The 18839-nt window shown below is 37.9% G+C and overlaps 1 protein-coding gene across 10 annotated transcripts in view; it reads left to right on the forward strand.

Annotated features, from left to right (window-relative positions):
• LOC126275021 (GATOR complex protein Iml1) overlaps positions 1 to 18839 on the forward strand; it is a 520849-nt gene that overhangs the window by 283530 nt on the left and 218480 nt on the right. For 7 of the 10 annotated variants that reach the window (XM_049977169.1, XM_049977163.1, XM_049977164.1 and 4 more), the window contains one exon: positions 8867 to 8940. In XM_049977169.1, coding sequence (XP_049833126.1) covers positions 8867 to 8940 — 74 coding nt within the window. Of the gene's footprint in view, positions 1 to 8866; positions 8941 to 17290; positions 17335 to 18839 lie in introns of all 10 variants that reach the window. The other 3 variants (XM_049977165.1, XM_049977170.1, XM_049977171.1) reach the window with 1 other exon arrangement.

The following is an 18839-nucleotide window of genomic DNA, read 5'->3' on the forward strand; positions in this document are numbered from 1 at the left end:
CCATAATCTGTAGGTAGTGGTCATCCACTGCAGTAGTAGCCCTTTGGCGGCCTGAGCAAGACATGTCATCAACAATTCCTGTCTCTCTCTGTATCTCCTCCATGTCTGAACAACAACGCTTTGGTTCACTCGGTGATGCCTGGACACACCCCTTGTTGAGAGCTCTTCCTGGCACAAATTAACAATGCGGACGCAATCGAACCGTGGTGCTGACTGTCTAGGCATGGTTGAACTACAGACAACACAAGCCGTGAATGGAACTGATCGGGTGTTGGGCCCCCTCCGTCTAATAGCTACCGCCCATGCATGATTGTTTACATCTTTGGGGTGGTCTAGTGACATCTCTGAACAGTCAACAGGACTGTGTCTGTGATACAATATCCACAGTCAACCTCCATCTTCAGGAGTTGTGGGAACCGGGGTGATGGAAACATTTTTTGGTGTGTGTATTACTGATGGGTTGTGTGGCTGGCTACTACTCACAATTTAGTTTCTGTGTTTGATACATGGGTTTTGCAGTGCATAGGGCTCATGGTCCAAGTTACCACATTGTAAGGGGAGAAAGGAGAAACCTGAATTCTTTTTGCTACACATTCTACTTCTTTTCTAGAATAATATGGAAATTGTTACCACTGTTGCGATGGTCCTTGTAACAGAACACACAGTTCTGCATTAATTCTTTAATTCAGCGTTTTAAACTTTTATAACCATATGCTTTACTTCCCAGTTTCATTCATTAATCAGTGCAGTTGCCAGAAATTAATGTGGCACCTGTCAGTTTCTTCTTGCTTTTACAGCCAAAAGATTACTTGCATGTGCTTACAGTCTGTTGTTATGGAGCAACTTATCCATCCCCACAATGTGAACCTAACACATATCTGCTCTACCACTTTATGTGACACTGTCACACAAGACCAAACAATGGAAATTACATGAATTGAATAGCAGCAATATGGAAAGGATAGATTGCCACTCACCACACAAAGGGGGTGTGGAGTCTAGACGCAGAGAGTAAAAAAGAATTTAGAAATATTCAGCTGCAGGAAAAAGTCTTTTATCAGATGTAGAAAGCTCCTACACATTCACACAAGCCACACCCTTCCCATGTAGTCATACATGTAATTTTCCAGCTTCACTCCCTGTAACCTACACTGTACACAGTTTATTCTCATATGACATGTTCTTTGTCTCCTGAGCATTCTAATGCATCTTTCTCTTGTGTTATTCATCTTTCTTTCTATGATTTCATACTTTTGGTTCAGTTTACATTCTAAATTCATGGCACAAATGACTGCCATTAATGTACTGAAATTTGTCAGTTTAGAGAGTGAAATGCACAGGCATACCCAATTCACATTTAATACCATTTTCTCTTGTTATTATACTGCTCATCTTCATCAGTAAAGATTGTTTCATGGTTATCGGTCCAGGTTTTATCCATATTATCTCCGTTCAACTACTCTGTTCTTTTCTCATTGCTGTGGTCTGCTTATTGCCCCATTTTTGACACAAATTGTGAATTTTCTGTGAGACAGTCAGTTAGTTATTACTCTTCAGTTCTAAACTTGACCAAACTTACAATTTTTCTCACTGGTGACTGTAAACCACCTGAGTTTCTAGCATATGTGTTTCCTCTTTGTACACACCCCTTGCCCCCCCTCCCCCTTTTTTTACTGCTTTTACTGTCACACGATATTAGCTTGTATCCATTTACATTTAGACGTATGTTTCAAGGGTTATAATTGATATGTTGATAATAATAACACATTTGCTGATATTCCAGTAGGCTTTTAATTTTACTGTGCTAATATTAGAAGTTCACCCCTTTACTTGTAAGACTTAAGTTTTGGTGGAAGATAGACCAAGCGAGGTGACGCAGTGGTTAGCACACTGGACTCGCATTCGGTAGGACGACGGTTCTATCCTGTCTCCTTCCATCCTGATTTAGGTTTTCCGTGATTTCCCTAAATCGTTTCAGGCAAATGCCGGGATGGTTCCTTTGACAGGGCACGGCCGATTTCCTTCCCAATCCTTCCCTAACCCGAGCTTGTGCTCCGTCTCTAATGACCTTGTTGTCGACGGGACATTAAACACTAACCACCACCAGTTTTGGTGGAAGATAGTATTTGAAATTTTGATGGACGATAGTAATTGAATTTTTGCACAAATACTCAGATATTTTGAAATTTTCTTACTTTGATTTGTATGTAACAACAATGTAACTGCAACTACATTTATTCTGCAACTTTGTCTTTCAGAAGAACTTAATTTAAAGAAGACCCTGTGAAAACATTGGAAATCACTGCGTTAGTTTGGATACTGCTATGATCGGACTGGATGCAGCTGATGTTTAGGTGTGCAAGTAGCTTTCCTTTAAGAGAATTAAAATGCAGACATCCCCCCTTCATATGTATGACTGCCTGGGCTTAACAACACCATGTCCCACAGAGTGTCTCACCCAAAACTTGTAGCTATGCTCAACCTGTGACACTGTATTTGGGCTAGTATGAGGAGCATTCTAATTGATGTGATTCGTGACACTCTCAATTATAAACTGTGTTCAGTGCAAAATCTTCGCTGCATGCCAGCTGTAATACTACAGCTATCTATATTAACCTCTTTCCTTAAAGACCCTAAATTACAGGTACCATCATTCAACCCTGCATTTGGTGTTTAATACTAGTTGCCCAGTGGCTATGAGCCAGGGAATTATTTACCAGCTATGAAATTCTTCTGTTATAATGGCTACTTAATGATAAGACATTTTTATCTTCCTAACACTCTCCTTTTTTGTTGAAAAAGAAAAAAAACAGTCCAAACCGAGAGAAACATCTCTCTTGTGTGTACGAAATGAGCTCGCTGTGTCTAAAGCAGAACAATCAGTATGTGTACTGAAAGAAGATACTCTTGCACCAAACAAATATTTTAATGCAGATGTGTACAAGATTCAAACTTTCACTGTATTCCAAGCAAATAAGTCTTCCTGCTATAATACACTATGTGATAATGGATGGAAATGTGCGTTCTGTTTGATGTATTTAAAATACTTAAGAAATGCTACAATATCATGAAAATCCTAATTGCTACTTATCATATAGCGGAGACGCTGAGTTGCTGGTAGGCACAACAAAATACTATCACACGGTAAGCTTTTGGCCAATAAATCCTTTGTCAAAAATAGCAGTTACTGGTGTGTGTGTGTGTGTGTGTGTGTGTGTGTGTGTGTGTGTGTTTTATCTATTTTTTTCGTCAAAGGCCTTGTTGGCCAAAAGCTTATAGTGTGATAATCTTTTTGTTGTGCCTATCTGCGAGTCAGATTCTCCCCTATGTAGTGTGTAGCAACTATCCTTTTCATAATAGTTTTACATTCTAGCCTGGATTTTCTATTATTCAAGAAATATTATGCATTTGCGGTAGGCATTCATGGACAAATATAATCCACATGCTGTGGCAGTAACTGAACATGGCCAAAAACAGTACGAAATAATGTATGTCTTTTCCCTAATAAGTAGTTACTGTAGGCAGCACCAGAAAGGGGATGGGGAGGCTCTTTATGTTAACATATTAAAAAAAAAGGTTATTTCTTGAACAGTATTTGCAGAATAGGCTCACTTGAATTTACTGGTGCTGTGATACATTACGAAACACAAATTGGTGAGGGTCTGTTGTCACTAAATGGAGAGTTGTATCATTTCTTCAACAGCTTCAATAAGGTAATTGGCAAAGTTGGATCCAAGAACCTCTAAACACTGGGTGATTTAAATACCAATGAATATTCTTGTAATATTAGTAATTTAAAATTACCAGATCTGTTGAATTCATGCAGTCTTGTAAATGTGGTAACTTCAGACATCAGAATAGCAGATTTAACCTCCAGTAGGATAGGCAATGCAATAATTACCAAATATGATGAAGATAGTATTAAGTTCAGTAACACAGAATCCTACTTCTTTGATGATTGTTGCCAACAGATTGATTGCTTAAATGTGGGTCAGCCAGGAATTTAAATAAATAAATAAATAAATCATCATCAGGAATGAAGCCTAACCCTACAAACATAATCACATTCGAAAATATACTAGCTAGAGAGAATTCGGACAGTGTCTACCAGTTAGAAGGGTCAGATAATGAATGGAATAAATTCTATTCAGTTCTGTTAAGGCATTTGGTCCTTGTTATCCAGTTAAATCAAAATCAGTCGCCAGTCAGTGGCAAAAAAGAGTTGAGTCCAAACTATCAACTAAACTATTCAAGATCAGTCAGAATATCCATGACCTCTGTATAAACAGATCTGCTCAACAACCCAGTACACTGCTACAGAACAGATAAGGGCTATGAATTTGAGGAAGTAAAGGAACAAGCAATAAGGAAAATAATTTACAGCTAAAAAACGAAAACTCAAGTGGTTGGGATGGTCTTTCCAATACAGAAATTAAAAAAAATGCACAAACTTTTTAAAATCAATTAAGTATCTCAACAATTGTAGCATCAAAGAAGGTACATTTCCCAGTGCACTGAAAAGGAGCATTGTCTGACCAATAAATAAAGAAAACAATCAGAGGAGGAAGCATAAACTACAGATCAGTATCACTGATTCCTAGATTGTATAAAATTTTTGGATAGTAATGCTGGCACAGCTTGGTGCCTACTTCAACTCGCAGAAACTGGCACATATTTTTAAAATATTGCAACACCACAACAGCTGTCATAGAGTTTTTTTCACAAAGCCTGTAGCTATCTAGATGAAGGAAAGCGTACTGTAAGCATATATTTAGATCTTGCAAAGGCTTTGTACCTGGTCAACGATTCACTTCTCTTGCAGAACTGAAGACGTGATATCCCACACAATGTCTGGAACTCCTATGTACTACCCAAAAAAACATAAAAATGCACAAATATAAATTATCAAAATAGGATGGTAATATCAATATTCAATTCATGACCTAAACAGTAATGCAGGACATACCACAGGGCTCAATATTGGGACCATTTTCTTTTTCTTGTGCGTGTAAATGATATTGTATAACCTGCTATATCCCAAACAATTGATTACGCTGATGACGCCTAAGTTACTAAATATTTTAGTAACTGAGGTCTCAAAGAAAACATCACAAAATCACAGCTACTAGAGGAAATATTTGTAGAATTTTGTATACAGACAATGAAGACTGTAAATTCCTTCATGTGCATTTAGATGGCAGTCTATAATAGAAAAAAACCATTTTAACTTTATTGTGGGAAAATAAGCAGTGCATTTTACTAGCTTATCAAACTGTCCAAAATTGTATGTAATTAAATGCTAAACACACTGTACTGCATGGCAGTTTCCCCATTTATAAATTATGGGGTAGAGTTGTGGTAGTATGCTGCTGACGTGCACTTGAAAAAAATAATGTGACTATGCACTTGAGAAGAATAGTGTTGCTACAAAAGAGAGCTGGTAGACTAGTACATGGTTTGGGGTGCAGGGAAAGCTATCATTTTGCCCTTATCAAAAATAAGTATCTCACTGAATACTCGTGTGTGTATGTGCATGCATGCGTGCGTGTGTGTGCGTGTAGACTTGTCACATTTTTTGTAAGCCATCACGGTTATGAACACCAAATATTATGCTGTATATTGTCACAACGGAAGAATTAAGCACATTTATTGCAAGTAACGAAAAATTTTTTAAAGTAATACAGCACAGTCCACTGAATAAAAATATTTTGGAGAGAGAAAGGAACAAAATAATCAAAAGTTTTGTGAAATGATTTGTCTAAAACTAAGATGTAAGATAGATTAAAGGAACAATGGAAACTTCGTGTTGGAATGTCAACAATAATAGGAAAAGGATAAATTGCTACTCACCATGAAGATGACTTACTGAGTTGCAGACAATCACAACAAAAATAATGTTCAGTGGTGCTTGACATTATATGTACCGCAGCTGAGATGCTCATATGTTAATGGCATAAGGATACTATTGAGTGAAATTCCACCAGTCAGTTACCCTAAAGATCCCTTTAAAATTATAAGGTTCTAAATTAAACTCTGAATTTCAAATTCTCAGTCAGCTCCTCATTTACTGGACATGATTTTAAGCATCATTCAAAGGCAAATGAAGTGTGTCCCTAATCTGTTTTATTTCTTAGTTTTAGACAAATCATTTTGCCAAACATTTCACATAATTAAGACTATATTGATCAAGAGAAAGTGGAGAAGTTTCAGTCTATGCTGTGATATGATATTTTATGGACATAGGAGCTGTTTGTGAAATATTCAGTTTTTCTCAAATCATTCATTAAGCTTTTCTTAAATACCCTGATTACTTTGAAGCAGCAAACAGGAAATCCGAGTTTGAGTCCTGGGTTTGATGCAAATTTTCAATAATGAGTATATATTTGTGACACTGTCAGGTCAACATATTTAAATAATTTGCCCTAATATTATTTCATATTGATGGATCTTCACTCATTTCTGCCGCATTGGTCCATTCATTTAATTCGTCTTATTACAGTCACTATGTGGTTGTTCATGTTATCGACCTCAGCACATTTCAGATTTGCTTGAAATGTTTGAGTGTTTTTCAGTGCTTCTGTTTATCACTGTTTGCTTAGTATTCACATCTACTGGAAATATTTTTGTTGATCTGGTACAAGCAGTTTGGAGTCTTCTCCACCTACATTCATCCTTATTGAAAGGAAAGGTACTAAATCTTGAGCATGCTTGTCTGGGCTTTCCTGTAGTCCTGCCTGCACATGGGAGCACATAGTGGGTATTGAAACTTTCAACCATGTTATGTGGGCCATAGAAAAGTTGTCTTAGTTCAAAATGTGTATACATAATAAACAAATTTCACGTTAAATGTGAACTGCAACACATTTAAATATTATTTTCTCCAAACGGTAAATTTGTTTTGTATCTTAGAAAAAGTTATCTGAGCAGCATTTGTCCAGATATTTTATGCACCCTAATTTTTTGTCCCTGCGACATTAAATCTAACATTATGTTTCGTGTTCATTCTGAACATTTACACCTTTTTAAAAATATTTTTGTCCATGTGTAGTGAAAAGTAAAGGTCCTGATAACACTACCTTGGGGAACTGCAGCAATTGGTTCTACATCTGAAGATTTCTCTCCATGAAATTTTATCCACACTGTCCATTTAAAAAGTTGTTTTGCTGCAGGCAAGCCCATCTCCAGACTCAAGATATGTGGCATTGTGTATAATCCTGCATGGTAAGGCAAATAGTAAGTCTGTCCTTACTAGCACTAATTTGCATGGAGCTATTGAGGTGCCACATGACATTGAGTATGGCCATCCTGAACTCATCATTTTCAGATGACAGTCAAGGGATCGCAAACAACATTAGAAGTAATTTTTTCTATGATACGTTGTAGTCTCAATAGGTATCAATCCTACTCTCTGTCAAATTCTGATACATATTGGTAGATGTTGGCCGTTCTGAATGGGGAATGACAGGATCTTCTCAAAAACAAACAACATTCAAGTGGAATTTCTGAATGAGCAACTCCCAGTGTAATTTTTCCTTTTATAGAGAATATAGATTACATTAATGCTGCCTGCTTTGTGTGGTTGCACTGAAATATTACTATGTTATAATCATTTACGTAGCCAAGCACGTAGTGCAGTTCATACCAGTTTGACGTTTGTTGCATGTCATCTTCATTGTGTTGCAATTTAATGGTCAGCAGTGTAGTTTCTTACCACTAAACATTTCAGCCCAGCACTGCAACAAATGCCCAGTTGCCTGCATCAGCATATTTAGTAATTAAAATCATGATCACTGTTTCCATTTGAAATGTTTTCATGACTCTGAGGCAGTGCACACTCATTGATTACAGTTATTGTTAGTAAATATGATTCAAAATACAAAATGTGGAATTTGTAGCATTTTCCTATGGTAGGTAGTGAGTCCCACAAGGTATACAGGAGGACAACTGTGCAGTAGAAGAGAGTTACTGCCAGGCTGTGAATATGCATGGATAACTCAGTCAGTAGAGGATTTACACGCAAAAGTCAAGTTTACGCACAAGAGGCAAAGGTTCTGGGTCTAAGTCCTAATCCAGCATACTATTTAAATCTTTGACTAAATTGAATTATCCATATTCTACATAGAATTTCTCATTTGAACATGCTCATGTGAAATAATATTAAGAACAACAGCTCCATTTGGAATCAGTCCTGGGCTACAATAGTGATTTCATTTGACACACCAAGAAGTCAGGCCATGTTTTTAAGCAGCTCTTAACACATGCTTATGGAGCTGCCAGTTTGGTTGAATCTTTGTCTTGCTATTCTAATACTCAGAGAGTACAATATAACAATATAAGTAATAGGTATATGATTTACTATCTGTGACATACAAGATTTCACCCATTTGCCATGTATCATGCAGCACTGTTATGACATTAAATTCATGGTGAGGAAAAGCACATAATATTTTGATTATGTGAAAGGATGAAGAGCTTCATCAGAATCAAAGGTTGAAGATAGTGAGGATTCTTTTCCTGAAAACTGTAATTCAACTGGCAGTTTCTGTTGGGTCTGCATTTGGATCATAGTTTTCTTATTTGATGTTAGAAAGCTCTTAATCTTATTATGAGTTCTGTAGTCATATTTGAAAGAAAACTTCAGCTGAATTTTGGACCTGAAAATGAGGATAGGGAAGTTAGATAAAATTTGTTCCGCTTCTTATATTGCTAACTGCAATTAATGCCAGTGAGTCAGTATTATGGAATACAAACTGTCAGGTATTGGAATCCTGTCGGAAGTTATCCGTAGTTTTTTGTCCATAATAGAGATTTTGATGAGAACATACACTTACAAAACACTCAATTCAATTCAAACCTTTCTTTACAGACTAGTGTGGTTGGAAATTCACCATTCAGAGAGCGATTAGGAAGTAACAGAGTGTTGGAGAAACCACGACCAAGGTTTGTTTTGTGATCTTAACTGGCACTATTGGGATCTGTAGGGTGTTGCGCATTATTTGTTGCATGTGTTTTCATGTACTTTTCATTTAGAATTGCATGGTTATTGTGACAGTGCCTTTGCACGGGTTGCTATGGGTAAAGGGAGCTTGGTGTGTGTGTGTCTTTAATGGATTTGCTTTTTTATTTCTCTTTGTTTGCAACTAGTTCATGTTTTTTCTTATATAGAGAGTAACTTACAGCTACACAAAGGTAGGTGAAATAAGTTTGCTTGCCTAATATGAATCTCTGTGAATGTTGAGATGCAGAATCTCAAGTTTTTTTGTCCTTCGTTCCAAACCTAAGCAGTGAACTGAGAAAAAATGGAAATGTGGCTAGTTGTTACAGATATTAGGTAAATGCTTGCTCTTCCAACAAAGCAAATTTGGAAGATTTGGTAGATGTTCTCAGAAGTACTGAGAAACAAAATAAGACGATCAAGTGTGCAACAAATGAAGCTGATATTTATGAAAACGTACAGGATGTAGCAGAGATCATCTTTAACAAGTCAGAGATTAATGAATAGCTAATATAGGGCAGGTAAATGTACAAGGGAAACAGAGATTTGGGGATGGGTTTAGCAGGTTGGAGAAAAGTGCAAAATCCTCTATCAGTATGAAACTACAAGGTTTTTTTATTGATTCAGTCACCACATAGAAAAGATGCTAGCATTAAATTAATGTAAAACATAAAAAAATAAATGGTAAACATGTTTCCAATTTTTTCTGATAAAATGTATTGTAACTGTAAATTGACAAGTTCTTCATAGTGGTGAAAGATTTCAATTAGATCCATAAAATGCACAGTTAACTAAATTGAACTGAGTAGGTTTTTGTGCTTATTCAGTCACCACATAGAAGAAAGGGTAGCATTAAATTAATGCAAAACATAATCTTATAATTGGAGAATGTGTGTCCATGTTTTTCTTCTGAGAAAATAATTGTAAACTAATAAGTTCTACATAATAGTGAGAAATCGCAGTCAGTATCCATAAACCGTTATGTTAACTAAATTGAACTGAGTGTGCTAGTTAACCAGGTAATGCAGAATGCACTGTTGCAGCTAATATTGTACAACACACTAATAAACATGCAGAGATGTTTTCATTATGTCAACTAGCTTTGATTTTTTCCTTAATGTAATGACCCTTCAGAATTTTGTTGGTAGGACTTGGGTTACCAACACACCATTGGCTCCTAGCAGATGCCTCGTCTTAACTTTCATTGGTTTTGTTCACTGTTAACGATACATTGTTGCTCCATGGCCATTTTATTTCACCACCCTTTCTCCTTCATCCTGTTCTTGTTTCTACAGCTTATTTTCTGGCCTTTTCAGCTTTTCCATTTTCATTGCTTTCATGCCATTTTATTCTCAACCATGGTATTACTTGCTGTGGGATACATCTCCATTATTTTCATTTCCAATTCTCCTTCAGTCTCATATGCATCAGCTAGTTCTATAGTTACAATAAATTTTGTGATATGAATTAACTCTCTCAATTAAGACAAAGGCTCAGCAAAATATCAGCTTTGTGTTTTAGCAGCTATATGTAGTATTCAACGCAGAAGTAGTATCATGTAAAGTGAATCAGGAACACCCACCCAGAAAATTTAGTGCAGCCTGCCTTGCCTCCCATATTCTCTTCCCTGCCCTACTCAATTGCTTCCCCCCCCCCCCCCCCCCCTTCCCCGTCCCCAACCAGGCCCCTTTTTCCCATGACACCGAAAATTTTATCACGCCTCCACATGGATCGAATTCCAATAAGTTTTCATTAGAAGTACAGCCCTGAAAACAGTCTAAATTCATATTTATGATAATATATTTTATCATGTACGTGAAGGTATAATTGGATGAATGACGAACACTCACTTCATTTAACGAAGGTTTATTCAGCACTTGCACATAAAAGAGTGCGGAGTGAACTGCCTCCGGCCAGAACACATATGGTATATATACTGTTACAGAACATTCCAGTACAATGATTCTTGAAATTTGTAGATACTTCTAGAATTTACTCAAACTGAATACAGAAATTAAAATTTTAGAGTTCAGGTGAGTTTTGAACTCACGAGCCTCCATGCAACAGTCCAGTATCAAAAATGCTCCCTCCTTTAGAGAACAGTGTCTCGGTGTTACGTCGTCATAGTCCAGGAACAAGTCATCAGTCCTGCATTCTCCAACTCCTTATGACTGATGTTTGCCCTGACGGTTATCTTTGTAGAACTTACTTTGCCACTACGCTCTTTGTCAACTTTGTGCTTGTTGCCTATCGCTGGAGCTTCAAATTTACACTGGGTTGCAGGATCCTTATAGGGTTTCATTCGAAGGACGTGGACCACATCTCTGATCTTTTGTTGTCTTGTGTTGGGGTGAAAATCTTCAACTTCATAAATAACATCAGACAACTGTCTTACAACCTTATAAGGTCCAAAGTATTGTCTGAGGAGCTTCTCAGAGAGACCAACCTTCCAAACAGGAGTGAAGATGCAGACTAGGTCACCAGGCTGGTAGACAACAGGGCGGTGGCTCACATCATACTTTCGGCGATCGTTTTCTTGAGCCTGCAACATTCAGAGTTGAGCTAACTGCCAAGCTTCCTCAGTTCTGGTTAACACCTGGCTGATGTAGTCATCATCCACATCAACAGGATGCAACGGAAACACAGTGTTCATCATCATAGTCACCTCACACCCATGCACCAGGAAAAATGGTGTAAATCCTGTGGTGTCTTGTTTGGCAGTGTTGTAGCAAACGTTATGAAAGGTAGCACCTCATTCCAGTTGCTCTGCTCAACACTGATGAACATTGATAGCATGTCGGCCAAGGTCTTATTAAGGCATTCAGTAAGCCCGTTAATTTGTGGATAGTTGGCAGTTTTCATGTGAAGAGTAATGTTGCACTGACGGTTTATCTCTGTCACAAGATTCTATTGAAAAACTTTCCCTCAATCCTTAATTAATGACCTTGGGGCACCGTGTTTTAATACAGTGTCTACCATGATGAATTTGGCTACCTCGAATGCTTCGGCTGTTTTCATGGTTTTTGTAATAGCATATTGTGTCAGTGAGAACAATAATCTATCTATTGCCACTAGCAGACATTCGAAATCATCCATGGAGGTCAAGGCGTTTCGGCTGTTGGAATTGGTATTAGTCAGCCAGGTGGTCTCAGAGGAACTGCCTTTCTTCTCTGGCACTTTCGAAAGTGCGACACGTAGTGATGGACACTCCTAAATAAACCTGGCCAGAAAAATCTCTTACGGATCCTAAATCCTAAATGTTTGGCCTCAGGTGTGTCATGGAATTTCTGTAGAACATCTAAGCGCAAGTGTTTAGGAATCAATGGTACGCACCTCTTTCCAAACGGATGAAAGTTTTTCTTGCAAAGTAATCCATTAACTACCTTAAATTGTCCTCTCACATCTTCTGACTGATTTAAGGCAAGCGTAATTTGAGATATCTTGGTGTCCTCCTGCTCAGCAGAGAGATCCTGGAGTGCAGCGAGACAATCACTATCTTCATCAAAGTCTTGATGGTGTTGCTCAGGGTTCCTTTGGAGACAGTTGGTATCTTGTAATTTCTTAGACTTTCCCGGTGATTTGATGACATCTCGTGGAAATCGGGTTTTCTGCCAGATATCAGCGTCTTCCAAACACGATATTTCGACGTGATTACTTGACTTCTTCATCAGGTGTTCCCTGAGACTGGCTGCTTGCTGGACCTGGTGGCATATTTATGCCTGCCCGGTGCCTGGTGTTCTGTTTGCCGTTCCCTAGTCGGTCCGCGCCCGCTAGTCGCTTTATCCTGCCGCTCTAGGTGTTCTCTATTTCGTCCGCGCCCGCTCTGGCCGTCTCCAACTGCGGTCGTGGCCTCCTGGTGTTCCCTTCTCGGTCCGCACCTGCGAGTGGCGCTCCAATGCCGCTCTGGACATTCCCTATTCCGTCCGCTCCCGCTCTGGCCATCTCCGACTGCGGCTGAGGCTTCCTGGTGTTCCCTTCCTTGTTCATGCCCGCAGTGTGCGGATGTCTGAGGCTCGTTGTTGGTGTTGGAAACATATTTTCTCCGGCATTGCTTCAGCAGTTCAAATGCCGGGTTCCATGCAGTGCTTAGCTGGTATCTTGCTTCCCGGTTAATCAAGTTTTGTGCCATCTTTATCTCTATAGATTCAGTGATGACACTATCCCAGAACCTGGGGGTCTGGACCATGACCTTGGTGTTCTCATAATCCATGGAATGTTCCAATTCTAGGCAGTGTTCTGCTACTGCTGATTTTGTGGCCTGCCTTAGCCTGGTATGTCGCTGGTGTTCCTTACATCTGATTTCCACTGTTCTAGTCGTTTGGCCAATGTAGGACATACCGCATTCACAAGGAATATTGTAAATGGCAGGCTTCCTTAAGCCCAGGTCATCTTTGACTGTTCCAAGTAAAGCCCTGATTTTGCTAGGTGGGCAGAAGACACTCTTGATGTTATGTTTAATTAGTATTCTGCTGATCTTGGCAGACAGGCCCGGCATACGGTAAAAATGCGAGTTTCTTGATTTCTTCTTCTTGCTTGTTCTCCAGTGTATCCTGACGTCTGGTGGGATGTAGAGCTCTGCGGATGTCCCTGGATGAGAATCCGTTGTTAGCAAACACTTTTTGAAGATGTTCAAGTTCCCTTGCCAGGCTGTCAGTGTCAGACAGTGTCTGGGCTCAGTGTACGAGTGTTCTAAGCACCCCGGTCTTTTGTGCTGGGTGGTGGCAGCTGTCGGCCTATTTCATGTGAATCATTTTAGTCATACATACAACACAAGACAGAAATGACATTGTTACAAGGGTACTGTTGTTAAATCAGTTCTTCCATGTTTGTGCTGAAGTTTTTACATGTTTTTGATGTGTCTCCTGTACCTGCATCAAATGGTGTAGATTGTGTGCATTATAAGATTGATAAACCACAAATCCCAAAAGCCAACCTTAGGGTTAGCAACTATACATTTTTTACTTAAGGAAATGTACACTCTCTCAGCATATACATCTTCCAGAGAAAGGAAATCTGAAGCAGATGAAGGTACAGTGTTAGAGCATATTATGTACACTGAAACATAATTATAGAATCAATTGTAAAGATGTTGGGAGGGGGTGGACTGATCAATTTTATGAGTGCTTCACTGTTTATTGGCTCATGCACTGGAAAATCCATTGAGTACACTGTTGTCGGGAATAACAATCACAACACAAACAGCTTGTAATGCGATAGTTTGTGGGAGATGTGAAGAATTTCAAGCATTACAGCTTCTCTTTCCTTGGCCCAGTCACCACTTAGGTCATCAGTCCTGGAGAAAAGGTATGTAAAGGTACAGATACACTTCGTGTTTCATAGATCCTTAGTGAACAAGTTTTCAATGATGTAGAACTTTCATTCAGTTATTAACTTACACTCCTTAATTCTTATCGTGAAGGGCAGCATTCAAACAAGGTAAATGAGTCGAAGTAATTCATTAACAAACAGAAACAGCCACTGCAGGTAACTTGTCTGAGGTAGACCAACAACCAGTTGTGACTGCTCTACATACACCAAGAATTATGGGAATTGATTCTGATTTATTGAATCTTTAATAGGAGAAAAGTAGATATCTTGAAGAAAAAAAAAAGGAAAAAAAAGGCCACTGCTCTTTCTCTTACACTTCTCAGCTGTTGTTTTTATCTATCACTTCATACCTTTATTTAACGTAACAGTCCACCTTCATAACTGAGTGGTCAGTGTGACATAATGCTATGTGAGGGGCCTGGGTTTGATTCCCAGCTGGGTTGGAGATTTTTCTCTGCTCAGGGTCTGGGTGTTGTGTTGTCTTCATCATCATTTAATCCCTGTTGATATGTGAGTCACCGAAGTGGCACCAACTAAAAAGACTTGCACCAGGCTTCCTGCAGTTGGGGGAGGAGGCTCCGGACTCAGCCACATGCATTATCATTATTGCTTAACTTGACTGATATAACATATTGCTGTCATTTGTTTGTTTATTACTGGAAAAGTTATAAATCTGTTTGATATGCATGTCATCGTCAAGTCCAAAAATTTTGGTAAATTATGTGATTAGTGAATAATAAGATAATTATTACTTTGTTTTTGAATGTGTGTGGATTTATAAATTCCTACCTAATGTCTACTGGCAATCTGATACACATTTTGGTTCAAAAATGTGAAGCTTCATTTTCACCCCAAGACAGGAGTGCACAATCTATACATAAATTATATAATTATTAATCACAAAAGTGTGCTCAGGCTGAGCTTGAATGAACAAGTTTACACAACTTTTAGAGTTTTGGTCTTTGTTGTAGTTTGTTATAGTTTTAATTCTCTTTGCACACATGCTTATCCATATAGCGTACACTCTTCAGTTACAATTTATTGTTGTTAATATTTTATGATGGAACTAATGTATTGCGAGTCTAGTTGTTAAATGTGTCTGCTTCCTACACTGTCTGTTTCAGCTGTTGTCCAGCATGGCTGATGAGTTGTAGAACAATAGGTCTATCTCCTTCTTCTGGTCTATTAATCAGTTCCTGGTAAGGTCCTGTGAAAGATAGCCAGTGGTGTAATCTGGCATCATCTGTGAAATAAATCTCGTTCATGAGTTCAAATGTAAGTCAGGGTGGTACTTCATATATAAACTGGGGTGGTATTGTGTTTCCACTGCTAGTATCCATTTCATAAACATGGTCTTGACTTTTTCTATTCATTTCATATGGGTTATTTTAAGTTTTTCCCATATGATCCATATTCCACAGATTATGACCAGCAGCACTATTGCTTTGAGTTGCTGTGCTTGTCGATAGATTGGATATGTTTGGAATGTTGTATGAGGTTTTGATGGTGGCTGCTGCTGCTCTTCCATGGAAGATGTTACTGTTTTCTGTAATGTAATCTGCAGGTACTTATGTTTCCCTACTGTTTGCAATGATTTTTTTGTGTTGTGTTTTGTCTTTGAATACTGTTTTTCATCCATTCCCGAATTTCATTTGAAATGTCTTCTCTTGGTTTACTTTTAGGTCATTTTCCTTTGACCAAATTTCTAGTGTTCTTAGTGCTTTTGTAGGTCCTCTGTTACTGCCGGTCCTACAACCATGCCATCTGCATACAGTATCATTTCTATTTTTGGCTCTTCTCTATTGTGTTTGTCACATCTGCTGTATAGATGATGAACAGCATTGGACTCCATATGGTCTCCTTGGAGAACTCCATTCATCTGTGTAATTGTGTCTGAGGTTTTAATATTGTTGCTTGTTTGGATCAAATTTCATTGAAGGATGTAAATCATTTTACTTATAGTATTTTGGTTTTGAATTCCACAGTCTCTCCTAAATTCACTCATATTATTGATTGCCAGTTCTATCTGCTGAAACAAATGGTCAGAATGGAACCTTAAAAACATTTTATTGAATCTTTTTAGGGTTGGAACCTTTACAGATATGATCTTTATTGGAAGCAAAATGTGGAAAAAACTGGAGGTAATGGTGAGGGGGAAGTTAGGGATTCATCATCATCAGTTATCTGCTATATTAGCTGGTCCTTTGCCTCTCCATTTTCTGCGATCCATTGCTTCCTTCTTAAGGCTGCTGTATGTTGTACCATTCATCATGTCATCCGTCCATCATGTCATCCAGTATCCAATTAGGGATTAGGGGCCATAATTTTTAAATTGTTGGAAGTAAGTTCTGATGGCCCACATAACAGCTGAAAATTATGTAGTAGCCTGTGTCACACTTTGACATATCATTCTAATTATCACATGTACCAAGTGGTAAGTAAATTTACTTGCTTCCTATGAGTTTTGAAAAAAAAAAAAAGAAAATTAGTAAGGAAAAATGTTTCTATATGTTGATAAATTGGGAGTTGGTGAAGTTATGTATGTCACTTCAGTATAGTATTTACAGGATGTTTTATTAGTGAAAAGAAGAAAAAACTAATTTACTTTTTAAAATTGTTATCTGAAAAAGTACATCGTTCAAGATGTGCTGGGACACCTTATCATTTATGCAATACAAATTGTGAACTGAACCATGATACTCATCATCTTGGATGTTGTTGAGGTAAACAGCTTCTCCCCTCCACCCAGTAAAAGTATCCTATCCACAGGTATTTTCATAAGCAACAGCATTTTCTGGTGTTCTTTCATTTATCATTTGCTGCAAGCAACAAATATTAAAAAGTGATTCACCTTCAGTGTTTAGTGAATGAATGATTTTTGGACTGTATAGCATGTAATACATATTTTTCTGTGTACTCCTCTAGGGCATGTTTTATTGTCTTATTAACTTTTATTTTCTCTGGTAGGAGAAGCTTGGTTCTAATCGCATGGCTGATCGACCTGCATTCAGGTTGGTATATGTGTTTATGTACAGCTTAATCTAGCAAAATTGGTTAAGTGAGCTTTTTAAACTTAAAGCACAAATGTTTTAAGAACTAACACCTTTTGATTTCAAGTATGGTTGTATGTTATTGTATGCAATCCTAAGGTGCCTGTACACCAGAGCAAACACAAGCAAATGAGCAATCCAGAGAACAATTCATGAGTGTTCACTACAATGTGCTTGTATTTACCAACAAGCGCTTACACCAGATGAGTGAAAGAAAGCAATGTTGAACGTGTATTGAGCAAGTGAACACTGTGATTTTGTTTATTTGGTACTAAACTCGTATATACAGATATCCAATGGAAGTGTACCATAGTGAAATAGTCGCAATGAAAAACAGCGATATACAGACAGGATTGTTGTGTATGCTAGGTGCACTGTTGGTCTTGCAGAAAGCAAAGCAGCAAAGGACAAAAATTTGGGGATCTGAAGTTTCACAGAAGTGTCAAATACTTGGTGGTAGTCACTGAATTACAGCTCCCAACTTCATTAGGCCTGCTACAAAATTTAATGCATATGTCTCAGTTGACTACTTGAAGAAAGACTTGCACTTATGCTCTAGTTCATGGCAACTAGAGACAGTTATGCTAGTTTTAAGTATTTACTTCGAATTTCAACAACATATACATCACAAATAGTTCCTGTAGTCTGCAGTGCTATATGCGAAGCTCTCAAGGAGTGTATTAAGGTAAGAAAATAACTTCAATAAATATCAATAATGTAAAGTGAAAATATACAAATGACCTAACACAGTCCATAAAACATCTATTGCTTCAAGCCTGTGGTTCCGAACCACTATAAGATCGCTACTCCTACCCCTCAGTGCAATTAGGTGTAAACTAATTCTCCTACCCCTCCCTCCCAAATCATGAACATTATTGTCAAACTTAATTTTAGAATGAAATTTTTTGATAATTTTTATTTATAAAATGATTAAAGATAAACACTCTTTGCTTCTTGTTAGTGTTTTATTAAACAAAGAACTGAGTGTGAGATACTGGTACTGCTTATTTCTAATCATCTTTTATACACTTAGTTTCTTCTCAGACAATGTACACTGTTAAGTCATGCTCCAAGTCTAATCAAGTCTTTTTTGTTTCATTGATATCATAATTAGAAATCCCCTATCAAACATGTATACGTTGATTGCAATGTTTCTTTCAGTGTGTGGTGCTTCAGTAGTTTGTGTGCTAGAATGAATGATGAAGCAATTCCCAGTTCATTACAAGGACTATCTACAACTCCTCCTCAGAAAAGAAAGCTGCACCACTGCCCTTCCACACCCTCTACCCTCAAGTAAAATCAACCCAGAAAATGTGTTTACCATACTTTCTATTTGTAAAGTATTTGATTGCTGGGCCTCCTTACTTCCAAACTGTCTGAAACAGGAAGATTTCAGTATGCCAGTGCTTCATTTTTGAGCAATGCCACTAATAACAATAATAGTAATAAATAATATTGTGTAGAGC

The sequence above is a fragment of the Schistocerca gregaria genome, chromosome 1, assembly GCF_023897955.1.
Source record: "Schistocerca gregaria isolate iqSchGreg1 chromosome 1, iqSchGreg1.2, whole genome shotgun sequence".
Lineage (NCBI taxonomy): Eukaryota > Metazoa > Arthropoda > Insecta > Orthoptera > Acrididae > Schistocerca > Schistocerca gregaria.